Source organism: Elephantulus edwardii, unplaced genomic scaffold (assembly GCF_000299155.1).
Source record: "Elephantulus edwardii isolate Elephantulus edwardi_28Jun2011 unplaced genomic scaffold, EleEdw1.0 scaffold00039, whole genome shotgun sequence".
Lineage (NCBI taxonomy): Eukaryota > Metazoa > Chordata > Mammalia > Macroscelidea > Macroscelididae > Elephantulus > Elephantulus edwardii.
This window is the reverse complement of record NW_006399789.1, coordinates 18,773,121-18,799,569: the sequence shown is the minus strand read 5'-3', so window position 1 is coordinate 18,799,569 and position 26,449 is coordinate 18,773,121. Positions and strand designations below refer to the sequence as shown.

The window sequence follows — 26,449 nt, the reverse complement described above, 5'->3', positions numbered from 1 at the left end:
GTAATAGAAAGATGTACAGTTGCCTCCCATGCAGTTTACTTCCTCTGAAAACCCACTGGAGAGTTAATGTTCTATGAATAGTTTCTGAGTCAACAGTACGTAACAACAACAATATAAATTAGCAGAGGGACATTAAACTCATAAACATCCATTGTTTTCTATTTATAAGCATTATAAATAGAAGAAAGAATATTATAAATAATTATTAAATGTGAATACATGCAAAGCTAGCAAGGATTCTAACCCAGATAAACAGAACAGGAAAGGATAAGAATGCACAAAACAAGAAACCTTGTGGTGGAAACCAGACTTGAGACAGTAAGCTGGATTTGTCTAGTGGCTCCACCAGTAAATAGTTACATGACCTTGATTGAGTGACTTAAGCTCACTTTCCCTCTACAAAATGCATTTATTAAATTATATACTTCATATCGTTTTGAGAAAATTAGTTGAATTAATGACTATAATATATTCAGAATAGTACTTGCCACATGAGTGTCCTATAAGTGTTTATCATTATCATTATTATTATCATCATTATTTCTGTATTAGATTTATTAATTGCAGTAAACATTCTATCCTTTGGCATGAAGAAACTATCTAATTAATCTGGTTCTTTTTTTCCAATTTGAAATTATGAGTCTACTAAAGAACTGTTCAGAGAGTTCATATTTGCAAGTAATGATTTGAACTGTCTTAAGACATTTTTCAATGAATAAATTTAAATATAATGGTAATAATTTTTCATTTGAATGAGTGATACACACAAAATAAATCGTTTGGCTTAAAATTAGCAATGGCAGTAATAATAATAAAAGCAACTACTAACATTTATTTAGTGTTTAGCCTGTGTCAAGCATTGTGCTAAGCATTTTCACAGCTGGTGTGCAATGCTTTGAGCAACAATAATTGTGCTCCCTTAAAAAGCTAACTTAATCAAGTATCCTAAGTGTATTCAATTAAGAAGACTTAATTTTTATGTACCAATCAAAAGATTTGTGTGACATTGCTTGCCAATTTAAATTCAAGTGCTTGGCATTTCCTCTCGCTCACATTTATTTTCTATGTAATGCTGTTCTAAAATATACTGTATTTACTGGCCATTTAAATAAATGCATGGAGTACACTCATTGTAAAGTGGCTGTGAATGTCTTCTCTAATTTTACTTTACCATCCTTTGAGAAAAATGCAGTCATTAGTGATGAATTTTACACTCTTTATATATAAAAATATATCCAAGTACATGAACATGTTATTAAAAATAAGGAAGGTAGTAAATAAGCCAGACAAATATCTTCATAGACTGACAGTTGGTAGCTTCACTATCTTTGAATACTTGCAAACTATAATATCCTGATGATTATAATTTATAAGTACGTGACATTGAAGTTTAAGACACCTGTTAAGTATATTGTATTATGGCATATAAGACCCATTCACAGGTAAAATTAAATCTGCACAGCACAGATATTTAGTAATGAGTTCAAATAAGAAATAACTTTTTAATGTTCTAATATCTAGGTAAATTTTTAATATGGAATTTGGTACACCTATTCCTTTTTGTCCTAAAATTATCTGAAAAGCTCAAAATTTTTAAAATGTTAATTAAATAAAACATAGGTGTATTAAACAACTCTTTTATCATTTACACTCTGCTGTGATATGTGAGAGAAATGAGCTAAGCTTTTGTTGTCAAGCAATCTCAAATATAGCATAGAAAACAAAAAAAAAGTAGTAAGAAAATGTAATGGTTTTTTTATCAAAGTTTACCCTTTTTCTCCCCCCCCTTTGTTTGTCCTCCCCTTTCAATCTGTAAAGCATGTGATTGTGCCCATCTGGGCAATAATTGTGATCCAAAGACTGGTCGATGTATTTGTCCTCCTAATACCATTGGAGAGAGGTGTTCTAAATGTGCCCCGAATACCTGGGGCCACAGCATTGTCAGTGGTTGTAAGGTAAGTGAATCACTCTATTTCTTTTGATCATGTTTTTAATTTTTTCTGTAGGAAGAGTTCTACAGCTGGACAGTATAACTCCTAAAAGTTTATAACAGCATCACATATTTATAGAACAGTTATGATAGAATTATTCCCATCTTCCTGTAAATTGTCAGGATTTTTCAGTTTAGGGTTTTCCAATTTTTCCCTCAAACTTTATGGAATTTAAACCCATATGGTCACATAAATGACTCATCCCAAATCTCAAAGGAACCTATCCCTGGAGTTTTTTTGCTATGTGCCATCAAATTCCCCTTTACTCATAGTGACCCTATGTATAGCAGTTCTGAATCATGCCCTAACCTGATCCAGTTAATATGTAAATCCACCGCACCCTCAGTTTTCATTTTCTGTACTGTCTCTCCACTCTTCTAAGCATGAGGTTCTCCAAGGTTGTCCCTCCTGGCCATGTGTCTAAAGTAGGTGAGATGGAGCTTTAAAATCCTTGCTTCCAAGAAACAGCCTGGTTTCACCCTCTTGAGACTAATCTGTTTCTTCTCTTAGCAGTCCATGGTATGTTCAAGACACTACTCCAACACCACAACTCAAAGGCATCAATTCTTCTTCTGTAATTTCTAGATACTCTTCAACTCATGATGTGTAGCAAGTAATTTCAAAGAACGCTGCCTGGATCATGCAAACCTTAGCCTCCAGACTGACAGAGTTGCTCCTTAGCATTTTGGAGAGGTCACTGAAAGCATATTTCCCTAGTGCAGTTCATCTTTTGATATCTTGGCTGGTGATGCCAAGAGGGTTGACTGTGGAGTCAAACAAGCTAAAACTATTAATAACCTCAGTCTTTTCTCCACATATCATGGTGCTTCCAATTGACCAAGTGGTGAGAATCTTTATATTCTTGACGTTGATCTTAAATCCATATGGAAGACTACAATCCTTGACCTTCTGTAGCAAATGGTTCAGGTGCTCATCAGTTTTGGCAAGCAAGGTTGTGTCATCTCCATAATGTAGGTTGTTGATGAATCTTCCCTCAATCCTGATGCTACATTCCTCCTCATAAAGTCCAAACTCCAAAATGATCTGTTCAGTGCATTGATTGAGAAGGTATGGACACAGGAAACATAATTGATGTACTCTTTTTTCTGATTTTGAACCATGCAGTGTTTCCTTGTTTTGTTCTGATGACTGCTTCCTGGTTTAAGTGTAAGTTTTGCATAAACACAATCTAGTGTTGTGATATTCCCATTATTCTCAAGGTTATCCATAATTTGGTGTGCTCCATACAGTCAAATGTGTTTGTATAGCCCATGAAACACAGATATTCCTCTGTACTCTTTGCTTTCAGACAAGAGAATAACACTTCATTTTTTTTAACACAAATTCTGTTTGTACCACAAATTCTAGTTACTTCAGGGTATCATATATTAGTGTCCATTCCAAAAAGGTGAGCCAATAGTGGAGATATTCTTGAACAATATTATTAATTCCACATGCAAATAAATTCATACTCAGAATAATAATAAAAAAAATAAACCAAGAAAGAAAACCACAACTGGAACAAAACACCAGGAATGAATTGTTAGAAATTTAAGCTTGGTTCAGAGGAACTCATATCATTGTAGACGTCAGATGGATCTTGGCTGAAAGTACCAGAAATATGTTTATTTCTGTTATATTAACTATGTTTGACCATGTGGTTAACAAAAACATTATTGCTAACACAGAGAAGAATGAGAATCTCAGAACACATAATTGTGCTCATGAGCAAATTTTATCTAGACTAAAAGGAGTTCTCCAAATTGAACAAGAAAACACTAAGCAGTTTAAAATAGAGGGAAATGTGTGTGTCAGGGTTGTATCCTTTCTCCATACCTATTCAGTATGTCTACTGAGAATATAATTCAAGAACTTAGACTATGTGAACAAGAATGTGGAATCAGGACTGGAAGAAAATTCTTTAGCAATATGCATTCTACATTCTACGAATGATATGACTTTGCTTGCAGAGAATAGTTGAATAAAGCCTTCAATATGGACTATATATCAACATCAGGAAAAAACAAATTTTTACCACAAGACGAATAAGAAACATCATAATAAAGGGAGAAAGGATTGAAGTTTTCAACAGTTTCATTTTACTTGGATCTACAACCAACATCCATGGTTGTGGCAGTCAAGAAAGTAAAACATGTTTTGTTGGGAAAATTTCTGCTTTTGGAGACCTACTTGAAGAGCAAGAATTTCTGATTAAAAAGTAGAGTGTACTTCATCCATGCATAGTACCTTACATTGTTTCATGTACATCTGAATGTTGGACAATGAATAAAAAAAAAAAACACTCCTTTAAGAACAGATGCGTTTGAACATTGTCTTTGATGAAAAGTATATGTAATATATATTAAAATATTACCAATAGAAAACAAACAAACAAACAAAGACAAATCTAAGGGAGCTCTGGTGAACTAGTGGCAAGAAACTGCACTGCAATTGTGAAGGTGCATGGTTCAAATCCACCAGATGAACTGCTGGAGAAGGATGAGCAATCTCCTCCTGTGCCAGTCAGATTTGACTCGAGAGGCCACAACAAGGGGGGGTGGGAACCCCAACAAACAACAAACAAAGCCAACAAATCTGTCTTGGAGGAAGTGATCTCAAGTTGCTCATTAGGGTCAAGAATGGTGATGTTTCATCTCACATATATTGGGCATGTTGATAGAAGTGCTAATTTTGTAAAAAAGTTATCGTCTGGGAAAGATCGAGGGTCAGCAAATGAAAGGACGACACTCAAAGAGATCAAAGAGTGAGTACAACAATGAGAATTACCACGTTGGGGATTGTGAGGATGGCACAGGGTAGGGCAAAGCCCATATGTATTGTTCATGAGGTTATGAGTTCATTAGGAGTTGTGGTTGACTCAATGACACCACAAACTCTAAACCTCACTGTTGCTCCCTATGCTCATCTATAATGCTGGGCTTTTCTTTGAGATTCTCCTCTCTATTTACCTCCATTCATTACCTCATTTTTTTTTTCACTTCAGTCAGAAAATGAATTCCTGTGTTTCCGGAAACTATTGTTCTTCAGGAAAACCTGTTGTATAATTCATATTTATTTCATTTTCAGTTGTTCATGGCAAGAGATAAATTATGTGAGTTGCTATCTCTTCATTGATAAGTTAACTTTTACACCTCTGAAAGTCTAGGTCTCCTCTAGCAACTCTTGGCTTTCAACAAATTAGAAATTGATGAGTGGAATTCATTAAGATTGTTTCATTGTATTTTCAAAATCCTGGTCATGTGGCCAAGTTCTAAAAAAACCCCTGAAAGTGAAGCTAATGATTAATGTTCTGATGTAAATCAAGATGGATCACTACACAGCCCAAATTATCCTCAACAAACCAACCCACCCTGGCTATATACTGTTGTTAGTATGTTTACTGATAATTACACAAACATTTATAACAAATCAGATTAATTAAAATACCTTGTATTGCGTTAAACAACTGGCCAAAATTCAAGTTTGAGACTAGCTAAGCTTTAGGAACAATAGAAATACCTATTTATGACCATATAATCTCCTATTTTTAAAACAGTAATTTGAGATTTATAGCTTCCTTTTCTTTATGTCATGGATAATTTCTTTGTGGTGAGGTGAGAACACACACATCATTTGAGCTTTTATTGAAGTGGAATACAATGTCTGCCATCCTTCACTAACAGGGGAATAGTGCATAAATTCTGCATTGCTAAACAAACACTACATCTAATTATGACTTAAGTTTTTATGTTTGTTAAAGTGCTATCTAAACATGCAATTAATGGCCTCATTTATCTTTCACTATAACTTCCTAAATAAACTTCCTGATTTGGAAAGGTCCCAACATCTCTTTGTACTGTTAACCATTCCTTAAGAATTAGAGATTTAGTTTTTATATTTTTTACAGTAAATTGTGTATCAGGAATTATGGATTTTAGTGACTAAAATATACTTCACAAGGTCTTAAAAGTCATTATATGGTTATACATTCCATAAGAAATCATTATTTTCTGCTTATAATTATGACTGATTTTCCTTAAATGAATACGTATATATTCAAAGTGAGTGGCAAGTCATTTTATTTAAGTGAATATGTCAATGAATCAATCATTCTGATGTTTAAATCTTCCTTTATGTCTGGTATTCTTTGAGGTTGATTTATTTGAGAGACAGCAGTAAGTTATTCTCTATCTTCAAAGCTCATGCAATTTTTGTAATATAATAAATAATCATGTTTTGTATCTTTGGGTTTTAAATGATTTCTAGCTAGCAAATCACAATTCTGACTTTTGACTAGATAGGAATAAAGACGTATAAAAATATCACGTCTACAAATATCAAAGTGAGACTCAACAATTATCAGAATAAGAGAAAATTTTTTTTACCAAGCATTTGAACAGGAAAGAGAAGATAGAGGAACAATAGAGAGCTGTGCTTTATAAGCTAGAAAGAGTAGCTCAGTAAGTAAACTACTACTGTCAAGAACAAAAGCAGACATATCTCTGGCAGTGGTAAATATAAGGTTTAAACTGAGTGATAGCAGTGAGATAGGAAAAGTTAAACTTAAATCAGTTAAATAAGTAAGGCTTGAATCTGGGTATGCAAATAATGTGTATGTATTTCCATAGAGTTGTAGATCTGAAAAAGATAATAAAGAGTAACAAAAAGAGCAGGAATACAAACAAACTACACAAAAAAAGTAGAATAGAAATTTCTAAGCAAGAAAAATGGAGCAATTTTTCCCTAGTGGAAGGTGATTTCTTATTATAAACAAATAAGAGCTAGAAAATCGTTACCATCACTCATCTGTTAGGCTGGTGAACTTACATGTTGCTGTGATGTTAGTGACTATGCCACTAGTATTTTGATTTGTCAAGATCACTCATGGTAGACACATTTTACAGACTCCTATAGCTTCTAGATTAAGATAGACAAATTATTTGCTAGTAAAAACATTAAGAATAGCTGCAGAGCACTGTCAGTTATAGAGTATATCCATATGCATACAAAGAAGAGTATTTAATATCGCTTTATTCAAGTTTATGCACCAATTACTAATTGAAAGATGGAGGAGTTGATAATTTTGGCCAACTTCTGCAGTGAGAAATTGATGTAACATTAAATCAAAATCCATAGATAATCTCTGATGATTGGAATGTAAAAGTTGGAAACAAAGGAAAAAGATCACTTGTTAGAAAATATGGATTTGGTGTAGAAATTACTCCAACGGTCTTGGAATTTTGTAAGACTGAAAGGAGCAGATGCAATATGGGCGTGACCAAGTCTGACGTCTCCCATTTCATATAGGTGAACTCTCCTCATCAATAATATGCATAGTACTAAACAAATAGCTACATAGTCAGATATCCCACTCCCACATTCCACAGATCACTGGGCTCAATGCTCATTGAAAACTGACTCCCAGTTTTACTCACAGTTGTGGGTTTTATTAGACAAATAGAATGGGGGAGAGTGAGACAAAGAATATCACACAAGGCAAGTCCAGCAGACCCAAGCCAGATTAACAGGGTACAATTTCTCAATTAGATCAGTCAGCTTCTCAGTCAACAATGAAAGTTTAGGTTTAGTTCAGCCGCATAAATAAACTTCTGGTTTCCTCAATTGCTCAGCAAACTTTATTTCAGAGCAGTTGCAAACCAGCTTTTCATTCTATCACCTAGCAAGGAAAATCTTTAACTGTATTCCATCTCCAAGTTTCCTATGATTACATCTTGCCACAGTTACTTCACAGCAGTGCCACAGTCTCTTCACTCTCTCTCTATCACTGTATCGCTAAGTATCTTCACAATCCCCTCACAGTATGGAAACCATTCTTGCTTGATGATTTCAAGATCAATTTTCAAGAGTTCTGACTCCACAAAGTCCAAGGAATTATTCATTGTAAATGATGTTCCAGAAACAAAAATGGATTACTAGACAAATGGATATATCAGATGGAATATGCAGGATTAAAATCGCCTACATTTGTAAAAAGATAAAATGGAGAAGCAGTCTGAACAAGGCCGAGGACTAACAATAGAATAGTCTGTCAAATGCTCATTAATATGATGCACTGGTAAAATTGTGCTAAAGAAAATTGAAAATGATTGAAGCAGCACATTGACTAGAATTGTCATAAATTCAAACTGGATTTAGAAAAGGATGTGAAATGAGGAAAATCATACAAAAGTCAGATGGATTTGGATAAAATGAAAGAATACAATAAGCATCACTATCTGTTTTATTGGTTACACAAAGGTATTTGACTTTATATCATAGTACACAATAAACATTGCAAAGAATGAGAACTACAGAGCAAAAACTGTGCTCAGGCTGAAACTATATATAGACCAAGTGACAGTTGTTCAAAAAGATCAAAAGAATATTGCATATTTTAAGATGTGGAAAGATATATGTTAGAGCTATATTTTTTCCTAAAATGTATTCAATATATATGCTCAGCAAATAAAGATCCAAGAAACTGGACTGTATGAAGAAAATGAGACATCAAGATTTGAGGAAGTCTTATCAACAGCCTGTGATACGCAGATGTCTCAACCTTGCTTACTGCAACGAAAAAGAACTGGAAGCACTTACTGAAGATCAAAGACTATGTCTTTCAATATGGTATATATCTCAACGTCAAACATAAATATTCAAAACTCGACCAATAAACAACATTATGATAGATGGATAAAATTGAAAGATAACAAGCCTTTTTCCTCCTTGGATCTGCCACCAACACTCACAGCAACAACACTCAACGACTTAAAAAACTTTCTACTTTGGACAGATCTTCTGCCAAGAAAATTTTATAGAGCTAAAGAGCAAGAATGTGATTTCAATGTCTAAGTGTGTTTCGAAGAAACAATGATATTTTCAATTCTTTCATTCACATGTTAAAATTGGGCAGTAAGTAAAGAAACCCAAAAGAAAATGGATCCTTTCAGATTGTATTGTCAAAGAATATTTAATAAGCCTTCCAAAAGAGCAACCAAATCTATGTTAAAAGAAGTCACAAGAGGATGGTCTTTAGAAGCAAAGATAGAACAATTTCATCTTATATTCTTTGGGCATAGTGCTAAAAAGCTAAACCCTAAAATGAACATCATGCTTGGAAAAGTGGGGGTCATCAAAAGACATGAAGTCCCTCAATGAGAAGTCTTGATAAATGATTTGAATAATGGATTTAAGCACAGCAGAGATTGTGAGGATGGCGCAGAATTGAGCTGATTTTCTTCAGTTGCTCATAGGATTGTTTCAGTTGGCGTTGACTTGACAGCACCTTACACCTGGCTCAAGAGTGAAAAACACAAGAAAATGAGCAGAAATTCGAGATTTGGGAGGTGGAAAGACTAAAACACAGAAAATAATCTAATATAATCAAATTGGCTCTAATTTTAGATGATCCTCTATTTACAGGAGAAGAAATCCTCTGCTTTCTCCTATGAAACAGCTGGTAGATTCAAATCAATGACTTTTCATTCAGCAACCTAGTACAAAATGCAATAGTTTACTAGTGGTACATTCATATAGCAGAATTTGCTCTGTGTTGAACAGAAGTCATAAAATGAAGAATAAACCTTGAAGATATAGTTAGAAAGGCAAAGCAAATGAAAAATATTACAGAAAACATCAGCATGTTATAGATTTGGAAGTTAGACAAAGTGATATACTTTATTTCTTTTCAAAGTTATATACTTTATTTTTTTATAGCTGTTTTTGCTACCCAAGGAGCAATTATTATTTTCTCCATGTTGGGATCAAAGGAGAATGAAGACAATCAAAGGTATCTAGACACAGTCCAAAGGACTGATAAACTCTTCATTTCTAAAATCAAATGAACTGGATCATGCCCTTTTATCACTATGGCCATGCAGAAGGATTTCCTATTAGAATGTTTTGTGTAGAGATGAAAAAAAAAAAAAGTAAAGTAAAAACTCAGAATTTAAAAAAAAAAAAAACCACACCAAAACTCAGTATCACCGGTTGGATAGAGACTAGTAGAACACATAAGACTGACCTATAGTACCCCTTCTGGCCCAGAAATGAACTCACTTGAGTGACTCAATGTTTAGTCAAGCAATAGATGTCTATAAGGTGAATGATAGCATAGGGCAGAAATGTAATCCTTAAAACAATAAACAATTTAAGATCCAAAGGTAACACTTGCCCAAGAATAAAATTCAGAATGCAGGATGGAATAGTAGATAAAGAGGGATGGAAATGGGAAACAGTGGGTTGAAATGGGATAAATAACTTCATATTGTGTGGATTATAGTCAGTCCCACAAAATGTATATGAAATGTTAAATATAAAACTATAAACCTTGCCTTGTAAACCTTGATTCAAATCACAAGGCAAACTCTTTAATTCTAAAATTAAATGAACTGGATCATGCCCTTTTATCACTATGGCCATGCAGAAGGATTTCCTATTAGAATGTTTTGTGTAGAGATGAAAAAAATTGTACAGTAAAAACTCAGAATTTAAAAAAAAATAAAACACCAAAACTCAGTATCACTGGTTGGATAAAGACTAGTAGAACACATAAGACTCTGACCTATATTATTTGCTAAAAAAAGTTTACAGAGAAAAGGTAGATTGTTAAATTAGTTCAATACTAAAAATTCAAAGATGTTGTTGATGTTGTTATGTGCCGTCAAGTCACTTGCAACTCATAGTGACCCTATGTACAATAGCCCTAAACTCTGCTCTGTCCTGTGCTAATCGCACCATCTCCAACACACCCATCCTGATTACTCCAGTCACTGAATCAATCCACCTCATAGAGGGCCTTCCTCTCCTGCGCTGTCCCTCCATCCTCCTAAGCATGATATCCCTCTCCAGGGACCAGTCTCTCCTCACAACATGTCCAAAGTATGTTAGATGGAGCCTCAAAATCCTTGTCTCCAAGGAGCCACCCGGTTTAACCCTTTCCAGAATGAAACTGTTTGTTTTCCTAGCAGTTCATGGTACCCTCAACCCTCTTCTCCAGCACCACAGCTCAAAGGCATCAATTTTCCTTCTATCCTCCCAAGTCATTGTCCAACTCTCTGATGCATAACAAGTGATTGCAAAGACCATGGCCTGTATCAGACACACCATAGCCTCCAGAGATGGATTTGAAAATATTATGGTAATACATCAAAAGAAAATTCAAGGTAGAGAAAATTCTCAAACTTTAGTTAAAATTCTTGCAAAAAATGTTTAATTACTTAAGTAAAGATAAAAATTCAATGTTCGTCTTGGAAGATACCATTACCTACAAAGCACTTCTAATCAGGCTTGTTAACCAAACTAAATATCAAAGACAGTCCATTAGATCTTAGTTCTCAAATCGCCTTAGTGTCTCTTACTCCTTACATGTTCTTGTAGTGCTTTGCCCTCCTCCTATACAATGCCCTTCTCCAATACAGCATGTTCTATGTGTGTACATACTTGTGTCATTCTACAAGACTCTTACACTTAGTCACTTTAAAACTGAAAGGGAATAATAATGAAATTAGAGGGTAAAACTGACTTTGTAAAAAGTTTAAACTCTGAAGCAAAAGCTTTTGAACAAAGCTCAAGGCTAAACTCTTCCTGCCACTAGTAGACAGGGAAACCAGCTTTTCTTTCTTCTTCAGAGAACATTGCTGTTTCCGAACCATTATGCATTTTAGTAAATGCAGGAACTAATTTTTATGTTATGCTTCTTCCTGTGTCCCATGTGATTTTGAATAGAATAATGCAAAGCAATGCAATAACTGATTGACATTTGTTTCATAGAAATGTAGAAATACTGAAGTGGAAATTTTCAAGTATACCCAAAGAAATGGTGTTAATTCCTGTTATTTTACCTTTAGGTTTGCAACTGCAGTTTGGTGGGGTCTCTTGATTTCCAGTGCAATGTAAACACGGGCCAATGCAAATGCCAACCAAAGTTCTCTGGTGCACAGTGCTCAGAGTGCAATCGAGGCCACTGGAATTACCCACACTGTGATCTCTGTGACTGCTTCATGCCTGGGACGGACAGTGAAACGTGTGACATAGAGACCAAGAAGTGTTCATGTAGTGATCAGACTGGACAGTGTATTTGCAAGGTTTGTGCTGCAAAACACAGAAAGAGGATTCTTACTCATTCTATGTCAGTCCTTCTCTTTAAACTTCAATCGATACTCATAATTCTTTCTTCCATAACTAAATAAGCAAACTAAAATTTATTTCTACATAGACAGTTTTTATTGATATACAGTCATTGACATATTCATTCATATATATTAATATACTACTTTTCAAGGCCCAACTTTTTTTCAGGGGTAAAAAAGTAATACTCTTTTCCTCTTTGCTTATACAAAAATGACACACATAAATAAAGTCCATTCTCTTAAATGTCATCAGGATAATCATGGTTAAATAATAAGGTTTACATTTTAAAAAAATTAATCTGAAATCACTGTACACTGGAAAATGTATTTACTGCTGTGAAATTTCTATAAAATTTCACCACGTTAAACATTGATATAACAGTGACTATCTGCAAATTTCTTCCCTCATTTATATTATTAAATGATGTAGAAAAACAGACAACTAAAAAGCATAAGAAAGATGTTTTCTCCTTAGATATTTCTGAAAAAACTCAGATATCCATGAGTTCAATATAATACTAGAGGTATGTGTTCAGAATTAAGTCTAAGCAAAAAAGGAGTGGAGGAAGCAGTGAGACAAAGTGTGACTGCTTCTTAGAAACGCAGTCTTGAAATATTCAGAAAAGCAATTTATCAATATGGGTGCTAATTGTAATAAAAAGCACAGTTCTAGGTTGTTGAATTTTATAATTACAGCCAGACATTATATAGAAGGTACATGTATATGTTGTTTGTTGTTGTTGTTGTTGTTGTCATATGCCAGTGAGTCAGAACTGACCCAGAGCTGACACTCCAGTAGGTGTTCAGAGACAGTGAAACTCTCAGAAGGAGATTGTCCGTCCTTCTTCTGCGGAGCAGCTGGTAGATTTGAACTACTTGCCTTTAGGATTAGTGCAGTTTCTTACCACTAGGCCACCAAGCTCCCTAATATATGATGCATATATGTATTATTAGTTTTATAGATATTTATATAATGTATATAAGGAACTGGATGGTGGTAGTGGTGTGCTCATATGAATGAAGCACACCCGTTCAAACCGTCCCAGCAGCTCTGCGAAAGATAAGGCCAAGAAATCTGCTTCTGTAAAGATCACAGCCAGGAAAAACCTATGATGCTCTTCTAGTCCACCACATGGTGCTCACATGAGCCGGGTGCAGACTGAATGGCAGATCACTGCATATGTGCATCTGTGTGTGTGTGTGTGTGTGTGTGTGTGTATAAATATGCACACGTATCTATACACACACATCTATTACACACTTGTTGGTACTGTGATTAAGCCCTCAGGTGCTAACGTCAAGAAGATTAGCTTCAAACCCACCAACTTGTCAGCAAGAGAATGGTGTAACAGTCTGCTTATATGAAGATTTACATACTTGAAAACCTATGGGGTGATTATATTCTGTCCTTTAGGGCCAGTATGAATTACAATTGACCTTTTTTTGTTATTATTATATACCTAGTTGTCTATCTATGTATCTATCACTGTATCAATTATTGTTAGTTGTCATTGGACTGACTCAAATTCATGGTGACTCCATGTATACCAAGTAGAACTATTCTGTAGCGTTCCAATGTTGTGACCATTAGGAAGCAGAGAAACAGTTCTGTCTGCAGAGGGGCCTTTGGAGTGGATTTGAATTGCTTACTTGTTGGCTAGCAGCCTGGTGTTCAATTGCTTTTACGATCCAGACACTCAATACAATAACACTTACATAAACATAGATTTTCTTCTCCTGCCTGATTTTCACAAGTTTACATGAACTTCGATGTCTAGAAATCTTTTTTTCCTTTTGTTTCTAAAATTCTTGTGAATCCTTAATATTGCTCTCAATAGAATTAAGCAGTTTTATTGCTCACAGTAGAACTGTTGGAAATGTGTAACTTGTATTTCCAAAGTAAAAAAATACCCTTAATAATATTATATTTTAAGAAGGCATATTGTAGCCCCATGAAGTGCAAACATTAGCTACGTATGCCATTTGAGACTTGATTTGAATATTCAGCTTTCTTTGGTCCTACTTAATAAAACAAAGAATGCATTCCCACTATTTCCTATAAAGTTTATTTCCCACAAAACTGTGCTGTGATCTACCCCTGAGGGTCTCTTGTCTCACTTCAGGTTAACGTGGAAGGGCTTCGCTGTGACAGGTGCCAGCCTGGCAAATTTGGACTCGATGCCAAGAACCCACTTGGCTGCAGCAGCTGCTATTGCTTTGCTGTTACTTCTCAGTGCTCTGAAGCAAAAGGACTGATCCATACGCGGGTGAGTAAGGAACTACTGAGCCATGTAATGGTATAATGTTAGTTCCTGCTGGCGTCTTTCAGTCAGGCACCAAGGGATAGGAGGAAACAGCAAAACATTTAAGTAACCTTTTCCCCTATGCATATTTAGAGATGGTAAAGGGCCCATCTGCCATTATACAGTTGCAGTAGATGCCTTTTTTTTATTCTTCTTTTAAAAATAGTTCATTTACTGTTGATAAGGTAATAGATGCCAAGTGAAAAAGAGAAGCAGCATAAGAGAATCATTAGGTTTTCGGATGAGAAGAAATCGTGTTCTGAAGACCAGAGGCACTGGAGCATGAATGTTGTTATGTGCTAATGTAGCAATGAATACCAGAACTTGTTGCCCATTTATTCCAACCAGCCTCAGGGAACCATTGGATTTTAGGGGTGGGGGAAGCATGCTTATTTTTGCTTTGATTTTCCATTAGCTCTTTCTACTTTTAAATTCTCTTTTTCATTATTGTCAGTGAATTCAATTTCCACAGATGCTATGGTTTTCACAATGCAAACATGTCAGAAAGATTTACCAGCTGCCCTCACATGCCCACTTTGCATGAGTTCTGCTATTTTTGTGAGAACTGTATATCACCATAGGAGAGGGACTGCAAATAGGGATACACACGTTAGCTTTGTTCCCAAGGCACAGGCCAAAAGATTTGAATTCTCCTCCTGCTGCATCCTGATCCCCTGCAGGTAACCCTGACACCTGAGCAGACCATTCTGCCGCTGGTGGATGAAGCCCTGCGACATACAACTACCAAGGGCATCACTTTTCAACATCCAGAGATCATTGCACACATGGATATGGTGAGAAAAGATCTCCATTTGGAACCATTTTATTGGAAACTTCCAGAACAATTTGAAGGAAAGAAGGTAAGAAAAGGAATTTCAGTGTCACATGATGGTAAAATAAAAGATATTTCTGGAATTATGACACTTGGAGACTTAACTAATGCATCAATCATCATTGTATTTTGCTAGTTGATGGCATATGGTGGCAAACTCAAGTATGCAATCTACTTTGAGGCTCGAGAAGAAACAGGTTTCTCTACTTATAAACCACAAATTATCATTCGAGGTGGGACTCCTGCTCATGCTAGAATTATCATCAGACACATGGCTGCTCCTTTAAATGGCCAATTGACAAGGCATGAAATAGAAATGACAGAGGTAAGTTATTACTTGTTTGGTGTAATGATGCCAATAGTTTACATTCCATTTTCTCAGAGTGTTTTCTTTTCTTGTTAACAGAAAGAATGGAAATATTATGGTGATGATCCTCAAATCAGTAGGACTGTGACCCGTGAAGATTTCTTGGATGTACTATATGATATTCATTATATTCTTATCAAGGCTACTTATGGAAATATCATGCGACAAAGCAGGTAACGACCATAAAAATAAAACCCAAGTTAATTTTTATACTAGTTTATATAAAAGAGATTAGTCAGCCAAGCAAGGGTAGAAATGGTTCATTTTGGAATTTAATAGTAGAGGACAATGCAAGGATGGCTTTCATGTCACCTAGAAGTCTTGCTATTCTTCATAATAGGAAAATACACCTAGTAACAAAACTAAGGGGGGGAATTATCAATTAATCTATGCCAGATTGAATTTAAGTTCCAGTCAAAAATTTGATTAATTGTTCTGTGGCACAAGATGCATTGACACAGTGGCTATAAATATGGGCTCAGATATGATAGAGATTACTAGGATGACACAGGATAGGGAAGTGTTCAAACCTGTTGTACATAACGGCCTTAGGAGTAGCAGTCAACTCGACAGACCATAACAACATGGGGTAGAGATAATGAACAATTATTCTATAAATAGATTATCTGAGTATTGAGAGACTGACCTGAATCAAGACTTGGGGTGAACAAGCAGAACAAAGTGGGTCCAATCTTCTCCAAGTTAAACAACCCCACCTGTTTATTACAGTCTTACATACATTATTGACATTTTCCACACAAATTGTGACATAATTAGGGATTACAGTGAAAGACAGGTAAAAAATCAAGTCTAAAACCATATGGACAGATCAGGAGTAGAAATTTGAAGTAGGGTTGAGATTACTGATATTAAAGAAGTAGATGGAAATACACAAGGAGATTAAGAAAAGAGTAGCATACAGAATAAGAACACCATTTTTGAAAAGGCGTTAAGAGAGAAATAGGTTGCACTGGTAACTTAGTAATTGTTAAGCTACTAAAAAAAAACAAGGTCAGTAGTTTGAAACACAGTAACCACATTTTATAGTACAAAGTGTGGTCACATTAATTCATAACCACAAAGATATTTTCAGTCCTCTTCCATGTATGTGAAAGTTGGAGAATGAATAAAGACCACCCAAGAAGAATTTATACCAGTGAATTATGTTGTTGGGAAAGAATATTTAATATGCCTCGGACTTCCAGCAAAACTGAATATATCTTGAAATGAGTATGGCTAGAATGCTGCTTCATTGTCTTCATTGTGCCTGTCGGGTTGGGACTAGCTCATACCTGACCCTCCAGCAGGTTTTCACAAGTAGTAGATTGCACTGGAGGAGATTGTCCTTCCTTCTGTGGAGCTGCAGGTGGATTCATACTGTGTCTTTGGGATTGCAGTACAGCTTCTGGCCACTAGGCCACCCGAGGTCTCTGGAATGCTATTTAGAAGTAAGAATGGTGAGTCATCTCACTTGCTTTGGTCATGTTTTCAGGAGAAGCTAGTCTCTGGAGAAGGAGAGGGCCAGCAAAACATGGAAAGACTTTCATTGTGGTGGATTGACAGTGGCTAGGACTCTAAGCCCAAACACAGTTACAACTGAGAAGGTGGTGTAGGACTTAACAGTTTCTTGTTCTGTTGTACATATGATTGCTAGTTGCTATGAGTTAGAACAGATTTCATGGCATTAAACAACAACAAGATACATTTCATAACTTGAAGGCAGAAAATTAAGTTAATTATGTACAGCCTCAGCTTCTCTGTCCTGTCAGTTCCTCTGTTATAAAAATATCCACCCAACAAGTGTTTTAAATGGCTTTTAAAAATAAATTAGGAGAGCAGAGCAGAAAAACAAAACAAAAATTAAGGATATTCTTTATGTCAAACTAATAAATATAAATGTACTATCTTTTAAATGCATTCACGATATTAAACCCATTTTATAGAGGAAAATTCCATTATTTCCTGTAGAAGATCCAAATTGCTTCACTGATTAACTTAGGAACTTTTGTTAAAGAAAAACAAGTACCAAAATACACTTTCAAAACTATATTCCTTTAGTTTTCTTTTCATATATATCCCTTATCACAGAAGATTAATTTTATAATAACAAAGAAGCGTGTACCAAAATATATGCTGTCAACCACATTGTTAATTACTTTGGAATATTAAATGAAAATCAGATGGCTGAAGCCAATGCAAGTTTACATGTCATAGAAGATAATACATAACTTTATAATTATGCAAATATTATTATGCAGATTGTCCCATGCTGTAATAAGAGTTTGGTAGTACATAAAACCTTTGCTGTGAAAATGTTAGAAGTTATTTTGTTAATGCATTTTTATCTGTCCTGAAGCAGAAGATTCTTCCTCATTTTTCCCTCGCATGTACTGTAGTAACCATAATGTCCTTGATTTAACTGAAAAATTTTAAAACATTGAAGTAAGAGTCACAAGAGATTCAACAGCACATAACAAAAACAATAATAATAATAAATATGATATATTTAAATTTTCTCTTAATTCAATAAAAACAAGACTCAAAGTCTAACACTGATAAGTACAATAAAGTCAAGGGCTATGTCCATAATTTTGTAAAACACTGGGATTCTGAGAAATGTGAATATCTATATAATACGATGAGCTTTAACTCAGATCCAACTTGATGGCACATAACGACAAACAATATTATCTTATGCCATTATAGGCATATATGCCCATATCACAGGCAATTACAATTCTTAGGACCCCTATGATCTGAACTTTCCTCTAGACTGGACTATCTACACCATCTCTGCTGTACTAGGGCCCATTATGTCAATCACTGTCAACTCATTTTGTTAAGGGTCTTCTTCTCTTTTCTGACCCCTACATCTTCCCTCACATTATATCTTTTTTTCAGTGAATGACTAGCCCCTCCTCACAATGTGCCCAAATATGTGAGATGCAGTTTCACTGTTCTTGCTTCTAAAGGAACATCCTGGTTGCATTTCATCATGGCCGACTTGTTTATCCTCTTGACAGTCTGTGGTGTTTTAGGATTCTTCTACAATACCACAATTCAAAGACATCAATTCTGAAATCCTTATTTATTATCCAATTTTCAAATACTTGGAAGAAACTTGAAAAGACCATGGCTTAGGTCAAACTAAAATCATTGTTCTTTAATACAAATCCACCACCTGCTCCGCAGGAGAAAGATAGACAATCCCCTCCCATGCAATTTACAGCCTCTGAAAACTTGCTGGAGGGTCAGCCACGAGTTAGTTCGAACTGCAGGATAATGAGTTTGAGGTATTGTGGGTTTTTCTTTTATTTTTTTAACCACTGTTGGTGATAAAACCCTTCCAAAAATGAAATAGAGAGGGGAAAATGAAATTTGAATTCTCTAAATGTATGTTTCATAAAGGCTGACTGATCTTCAGAGTACAGATGACAATGTCAGTGAAGCTGGAAAGCACATTCATAACTCACGTTCAATAAAACCTACCTATGCTTGTTATGGAGTTTATGATTCAGACTCCTTAAGCTATTGAAGGTGTGTTTTATTGAAGCAAAGTCATTCATTGTCTCATTTAAAAGTTTATTTGCAGAACATTTCCATGTTACCAGTTAGTCAGTCATGAAATACTGTTTGTTTTATGGGCTAAATATGTCTTTAAGGTACAGTTGCAAATAAATAAAAAGGGGATAAACAATTTCATCATCAGTTTTTTTTTCTCTGTCAAGGTTAAAGACCTTTCCATGAATGGGAAAAAAATTATTTAAGTCACCAAATTTCTTTTTTAAAAAATACTCAGTAAAATATTAATTTGAAAGATTTAATAAACCTCAAAAGAGATTAATGAACTTGATAATATTTAATCTTTACTTTCTAGTTCATTCTCTAATGAGAAAAAATGAGCACTCAGAAACTTAAAAGGAATAAAGTGAGAGATATCGTAATAAAATGGGATTTTATGAGAGAACATGGGAGATACTCTGAGTTACAACCTTAGGTTGTCTGTTAATCTGAAATAATTCAAGTGTCCAATTAATTGTTCATGTCTACCAGATGCCACTTACATTTTGTGAGTTGAAAAAATAAAACTCTCATAGACTTCTCATTAGGCCACCAGATATTTAATTTACTGTAGTCTTATTATTTATGTGAATACTTTGCTAATAAAGAATCTCAACCTTAGAGGAAGCAGAGATGAAATAATAAGATGTGACATTTGAGCCTTTGAAATCTGGAAATTTCAAAGCAAAGAGTTATTGAAAAAAATTTGAGAATATTCTTTCTCTAAGACTGAGTGTTTGCTAGGTGTTCTTGGTGTACTGATATGATAATGTATATCTATGTTGTGGTTATGTGCTGTCTAGTCACTAGAAACTCATAGCAACCCTATGTACGTACAACAGCCCTAAACCCTGCTCTGTCCTGTGCCAATTGCACTGTTTCTGACACCCCACACCCCTGATTACACCAGTCATTGAATCAATCCACCTCATAGAAGGTCTTCCCCTCCTGCACTGTCCCTCCACCTCCAAGCATGATGTCCCTCTCCAAGGACTGGTCCCTCCTTGCAACATGTCCAAAGTATGTCAGACAAAGCCTCAGAATCCTTGCCTCCAAGGAGAAGCCCAGTTTAACCCTCTCCAGGATGAAGCTGTTTGTTTTCTTGGCAGTCCATGATACATTCAGTACTTTTCTCCAGCACCACATCTTGGAGTCATCAATTTCCCTTCTATCCTCCCTAGTCATTGTCCAACTCTCTGACACATAACAAGAGATTGCAAAGACCATGGCCTGTATCAGGTGCACCTTAGTCTCCAGAGTGATACCATTTCTCCTCAGTATTTTGTAGAGGTCCCTAACAGCAGACTTCCCCATTGCAATACATCTTTTACTTCTCTGGCTGCTGGTGTCAATAGTGTTGACTGTAGAATCAAGCAAACTAAAGCTGTGAACAATCTCAATCTCTTTACCATCCATCCTGATGCTGCCAATTGGTCCAGTGGTGAGAATCTTTGTCTTCTTAACATTGAGCCTCAATGCATATTGAAGGCTGCAGTCCTTGACCCTCTACAGTAAGCCCTTTAGGTCCTTCTCAGTTTCAGCAAGCAGGGTTGTGACATCTGCATAACGTAGATTGTTCATGGATCTTCCACCAACCTGATGCCACATGTCTCCTCATAGAGTCCAGCCTCGCGGATAATCTGTTCTGCATATAGGTTGTAAAGGTATGGAGATAGGACACATCCCTGGCGTGCATCCTTCCCAATTTTGAACCATGCAGTGTTTTCTTGCTCTGTTCTGAGGACTGCCTCTTGGTCCAACTATAAATTTCACATTAGCACTATCAAGTGTTCTGGGATTCCTATTCTTCTCAGAGTCAGCCACAGTTTGTTATGATCCACACAGTCAAACGCCTTTGCATAATCAATAAAACACAGATAGACATTCTTCTGGTATTGCCTGCTTTCAGCTAAGATCCATTTAACATTAGCTATAATATCCCTATTACCACAACCCCTTCTAAACCCAGCCTGGACTTCCGGCAGTTCTCTGCTGGTGTGCTGTTCTAGTCATTTTTGGATAATTTTTAGTAGAATCTTGCTTGCATATGAAATCAATATATACACCTTCCCTATTTCCAGGATTTCTGAAATCTCTATGGAAGTGGCTGAACAAGGACAAGCAACAGCTGGGATTCCTCCAGCCCGCTTGATAGAAAAATGCAATTGTCCCCTGGGCTATTCTGGCTTCTCCTGTGAGGTAAGATAACTCCACCCAAACTGCTTCACCAGAGAAGCTCCACTCTTTTAACAAGTCAAATGGAAATATTCCCAGAACTAACTTTGCTGCAATAGACTTTGCTTTTGTGCATATTCTCAGAACATGAGAAGCAGGAGGATGATGTCATTATTCTCTGCTAGTGAGAATCATTCCCCAAAAGTAATATCTGACAAAGAATTAAAATTTGTAAATGTTTAGAATAAACAGACATAGGAATGCTTTTCCAAGTACTGTTTGCTATGCCCGAGCTATTTTACTTTGTACTGCATCTGAATAGTGAGACGCAATGTAAACCACTGAGATTACAAAATGGGATTGCACTAGCATATTTTTTCATAAAAAATGTGGCAAAACTTGTGTACAGAGTATCATGGTCTTCAACACAGATGTCTCTGAAGCATGTGAATTTTATTTCAACAATGCTGCTATCATTTGCTCATTTTTTTATTTTTACCTTTTTTATACTACTTTATTTACAGAATTAAAGTATGTTGTTTTACATACCAGATCATTTCCATTTCCCTCAGCCCTCTATCAAATTGTAAAACCCATGATCAATCACACACACACACACACACACACACACACTCCTCACCCATCTGCTTCTACCTTGGATCTTCATTCTAATTTGACAATAATGGTGCTATACAGTATTTGTCCTTGTGAGAATGAGTTAGTTCGCTCAGCATAATGCTCTTCAGTCCCTCTCAATTTAGGTGATAATTTTATACTGGTTTACATACACAGTTCATAAAGTTCATATACATTGTTTTTCACACCAGACTTTCCCCATTTCCTTTACCAATCCCTCCCTCCACCAATCAAATTACTCAACTCTATATGTAAACCCCTCCTACATGCTCTACAATATTGGTCCTATACAGTGTTTGTCTTTATTGGACTAAGTTAGTTCACTTAGGATAGTACTATCCAGTTCCTCCCATGTTGCATAGTAGTTTACAAAGTCATTGCTCCTGAGTGCTGCATTGTTTTCATTCTGTGAATGTACCATCATTTTTCAATCCATTCCATTGTGGTTGGGCATTTGGGCTGTTTCCGTGTTCTTACTATGGTGTTATGAACATTGGTGTAGAAGTTTCTGGTATTGCCTCAGCTCTCATTTTCTCAGGGCATCTTCCAGGCCACGGAATCGCTGGCTCATAAGGAATTTCTATGTCCAGCTTTCTGAGAAAATGTAAAACTGCCTTCCAGAATGGTTGTGCCATTTTACAATCCCACTAACAATGTATAAGAGTTCTTATCCCACTACATCCATCCTCTCCAAAACTTATTACTTGCTGCCCTGCTAATCTTTGCTACTCCTTCTAGGGTACAATGGCATCTCATTGTGTTTTTCATTTGAATCTCTTGTGTTGCCAGTGATTTGGAGCATTTCTTCATGTGTCTGTTGACCATCTGAATGTCCTCCTCTGTGAGAAGTCTTTCCGTATCTCTTGCCCATTTTGTAATTTGATTATCAGTTGTTTTGGGGGGGTTTTTTAGGTTGGTTTTTTTAATTTTTTTTTTTCTGGAGGCCCTGTAGGATTCTGTAAACATTGGTTATGAGACCCTTGTCTGAGATGGTATTGCCAAATATTTGATCCCAGTCAGTACTTTTCTTTTCACCATATTGGAAAAAGGTTTTGATGAACACAGAGACTTTCATCTTTCAAGGATCCCATTCATCAATTTTATCCCCTCAGTGTATTTTTGGCTATATTTGGCAGACCTTTTATACTGTAGAATAGCCCTTCTAAGCTTGGTCTCAGTTTGTCTCTTATGAGGTTTATGGTTTGGGGCTTTATCCTGTTTCAGCTTTCTACAGGCAGCAGTTCAGTTTTTCTAGCACCATTTGTTGAAAAGGTTATCATTCCCTTTGATAGCTTTGATTTCCTTGTTGAATATCAGTTGACCATAGATAGATGTGTCCATTTATGGGTTTTCAATTCTGTTCAATTGGTGTATGTGTCTGTTATTTTACTAATACCATGCTGTTTTAGTTACTACTGCTGAGTAGTAGGTATGGAAATACCTTGCTTATTCAAGGTTTCTTTCCTTTCCAAATAAACTTGAAAATTTCCCTTTCATCTACTTGAAGAAAAATTTGATATCTATATTGGGATTGCTTTGAACATGTAGATTGCTTTTGATAGGAGTGTTAATTTCACAATATTAAGTCTTCCTATCCATGAACAGGGAATATTTTTCCATTTCTTTAAGTCTTTTAACTTGTCTTGCAGAAATGTACTGTAGTTTTCTTTGCATAGGTCTTTCATACCTTTAGTTAGGTTCATTCTCAAGTATTGCAGTTTGTGGTTGGTTATTGTTAATCATATTGCTTTCTTGATCTCCTTCTCTGAGTTCTTTTTGTTACTATAGAGGAATCCCATTGATTTTTAGACATTGATCTTGTATCCTGTCACTTGCTATATTGATCTACTAGTTCCAACAGCTTTTTGGTTGAGTTATTGGGGTTTTCTCTGTACACTATCATGTAATCTGCATAGAGCGATAATTTACCCATCTCTTTGTGGATCTAGAGTACTTTTCTTTCCTCTTCTTGTTGTATTGCCCTAGCAAGTACTTCCAAAACAATATTGGATAGCAGTGTTAACGGTGGATATGCTAGTCTGGTCCTTATTTACAGGGAAATAAAGTGTTTTTAGTTTGTCTTCATTGAGAATGATAGTCCCTCTTGATTTTTCATATGTATTTTTCACTCTGTTGAGGAAATTACTTTCTATACCAATTTTGCTGAGTTTCTTAATCAGGAAGGAGTATTGGATTTTATCATACACTTTTTCTGTATTAATAGCTAGGATCATATGGTTCTTGTTTTTTCTTTTGTTTAATGTGGTGAATTATATTGTTTTTCCTATGTTGAAAATGTTGCATACCTCTTATGAATTCCTCTTGGTCATGATGAATTATTTTTTTAAGTACTTTTGGGTTCTATTGTTAGGATTTTGTTAACAAATTTTGCATCTATGTTCATGATAGATATTGGTCTGTAGTTTTCTTTTTTGTAGTATCTTTACCTGGGTTTGGTATTAGAGTTATGCTTGCTTCATAGAATGTCTCTGGGACATTCTTTTTCTATATTTTGAAATAACTTAAGTAAAATTGGTCATAAATCATCTCTGAATGTTTGGTAGAATTTAGCTGAGAAGCCATCTGGTCCAGGACTTCTTTCATGGGGAAGTCTTTTTATTACATTTTCAATTTCTTCTTTTGTGAAGAATCTATTTCTATATCTGACCATGTAAATCTGAATAAGGCATTAGTTTCAAGGAATTTGTCTTTTTTCCTCTAAGCTTAGATTTATCCAAGTATATTGTTGTTGTTGTTGTTAAATGACATCGAGTTGTAGATGACTTATAGTTACTCTATGAACAAAAGACTTGAACACTTGTATAACTTTTGTTTCTCCAGGATCATAAGGTTTCCAGAGGCAGTCTATTTTGGAAGTGGCTGCCACTCCTGCTTCCAAGTTTGTTTTAATCAGGAAGCTCCAACAAACACTGCTACCATGGGTAACCATTATCACATTTGGCACATCAAGGTCACAGTGTTCAGCATTACAGCAAGCATGAGTTACCTCGAACAGCAAATGGACAAACCAGTGTTAAACCACTAAGAAGAATGTTTTACCCAAAAAAAATTGAAACCAGGCCTTAGAGCCACAGATTAGAATCACCCACCTTTGGCTTGGTAACATCCCTTTCTGTCTACAAGGCCAACTGAACTCTCTCGTTGTTGTTAAGTGCCACAGAGTTGTAGATGACTCATAATGACCCTATGAATGAAAGACTTGAACACTTGTATAATTTTCATTTTTTCTCAACATTCATAGTTTCTGGAGGCTAGCTTTTTTCAGAAGTGGATGCCATTCCTACTTTTAATAATATTCTGATATTATAGATTTAATTTCCCCTGGTTCTGTTGTGATGCCTCCTCTATCATTCCTTAATTGAATTATTTGTGTCTTCTCCTTTTGTTCTTTTGTTAAATTTGCCAATGGTTTGTCTATTCTGTTGATCATTTTGAAAAACTAGCTCCTGGTCTTATTGATAGTTTCCTTTGTTTGTCTGTTTCTAGCTCATTGATTTCAGCTGTTATCCATATAATTTCCTTTCTTCTACAAGCTATTGGGTTAAATTATTGTTCTTTTTGTTGAATTGTTGTTGAAGATGTTGAATTAGATAATTTATTTTCCTTCTTTCTTCATTTGTTATGTGTTTGCCTATTGCTATGAACTGGCCCCTGTGAACTGCCTTAGCTGCATCCCAGTGGTTTTGGTACATTGTGTTTTCATTATCATTTGTTTCAAGGAACTTTTTAAATTCATTCTTTCTTTCTTCTATATTCCAATCATGTTCAAACTGGGTGTTATTTAGCTTCCATGGTGATGGCTTTATAAACTTTATCCTCCTGTAGTCAATTTCAAGTTTTATGGCATTGTGGGTGGAAAGATACTGTGTATTATTCCACTTTTTTTTTCAATTTGTTGAGGCTTGCTTTGTACCCTAATATATGACCAATTCTGGAGAATGTACCATGTGCACTTGAGAAGAAAGTTCATTGAGTTTTAGTTGAGTACGGTGCTCAGAATACATCTATAGGGTCAATTTGACTGACATGTAGTTTAATTCTGCATCTTTGTTAAGTTTCTTTTGAGTTGACCTATCTTTTGGTGAGAGGGGTGTGTTAAAATCTCCTACCACTATTGTGGTTCTGTCTATTTCTTTCTCAATTTTCATTAACAGTTGTCTAATGTATTTAGCAGGTCTATAATTTGGTGCTTAGAGGTTGACTAATGTTAGGTCCTTTTTTTAATTTAAAGTTTATTAATCTTAATGAACATTTACAGAGATTTTGGGTTTCCATTCATTCATTGTTGCACAATTTTCTCTACCCTCCTCTTCCCTCCCAGTTCATTCCTCTTTTCCTCCCCCTTGAAAGTCTGTTTAATTGTCCAATTGCCACAGTGCTTGTCAAAGCCAGTTCTGATTAATCTCCTTTGTCAGTGTGTCCTTTGCCATTCC

General features: G+C 35.5%; 1 protein-coding gene across 1 annotated transcript in view; it reads left to right on the top strand.

Moving 5' to 3' along the window:
- The window catches only part of LAMA2 (laminin, alpha 2), a 746,602-nt gene that overhangs the window by 408,251 nt on the left and 311,902 nt on the right, over positions 1–26,449 (top strand). The window contains exons 22-28 of the mRNA XM_006885032.1: positions 1,819–1,955; positions 11,840–12,076; positions 14,245–14,388; positions 15,105–15,284; positions 15,393–15,581; positions 15,663–15,796; positions 21,266–21,383. Coding sequence (XP_006885094.1) covers positions 1,819–1,955; positions 11,840–12,076; positions 14,245–14,388; positions 15,105–15,284; positions 15,393–15,581; positions 15,663–15,796; positions 21,266–21,383 — 1,139 coding nt within the window. The remainder of the gene's footprint in view (positions 1–1,818; positions 1,956–11,839; positions 12,077–14,244; positions 14,389–15,104; positions 15,285–15,392; positions 15,582–15,662; positions 15,797–21,265; positions 21,384–26,449) is intronic.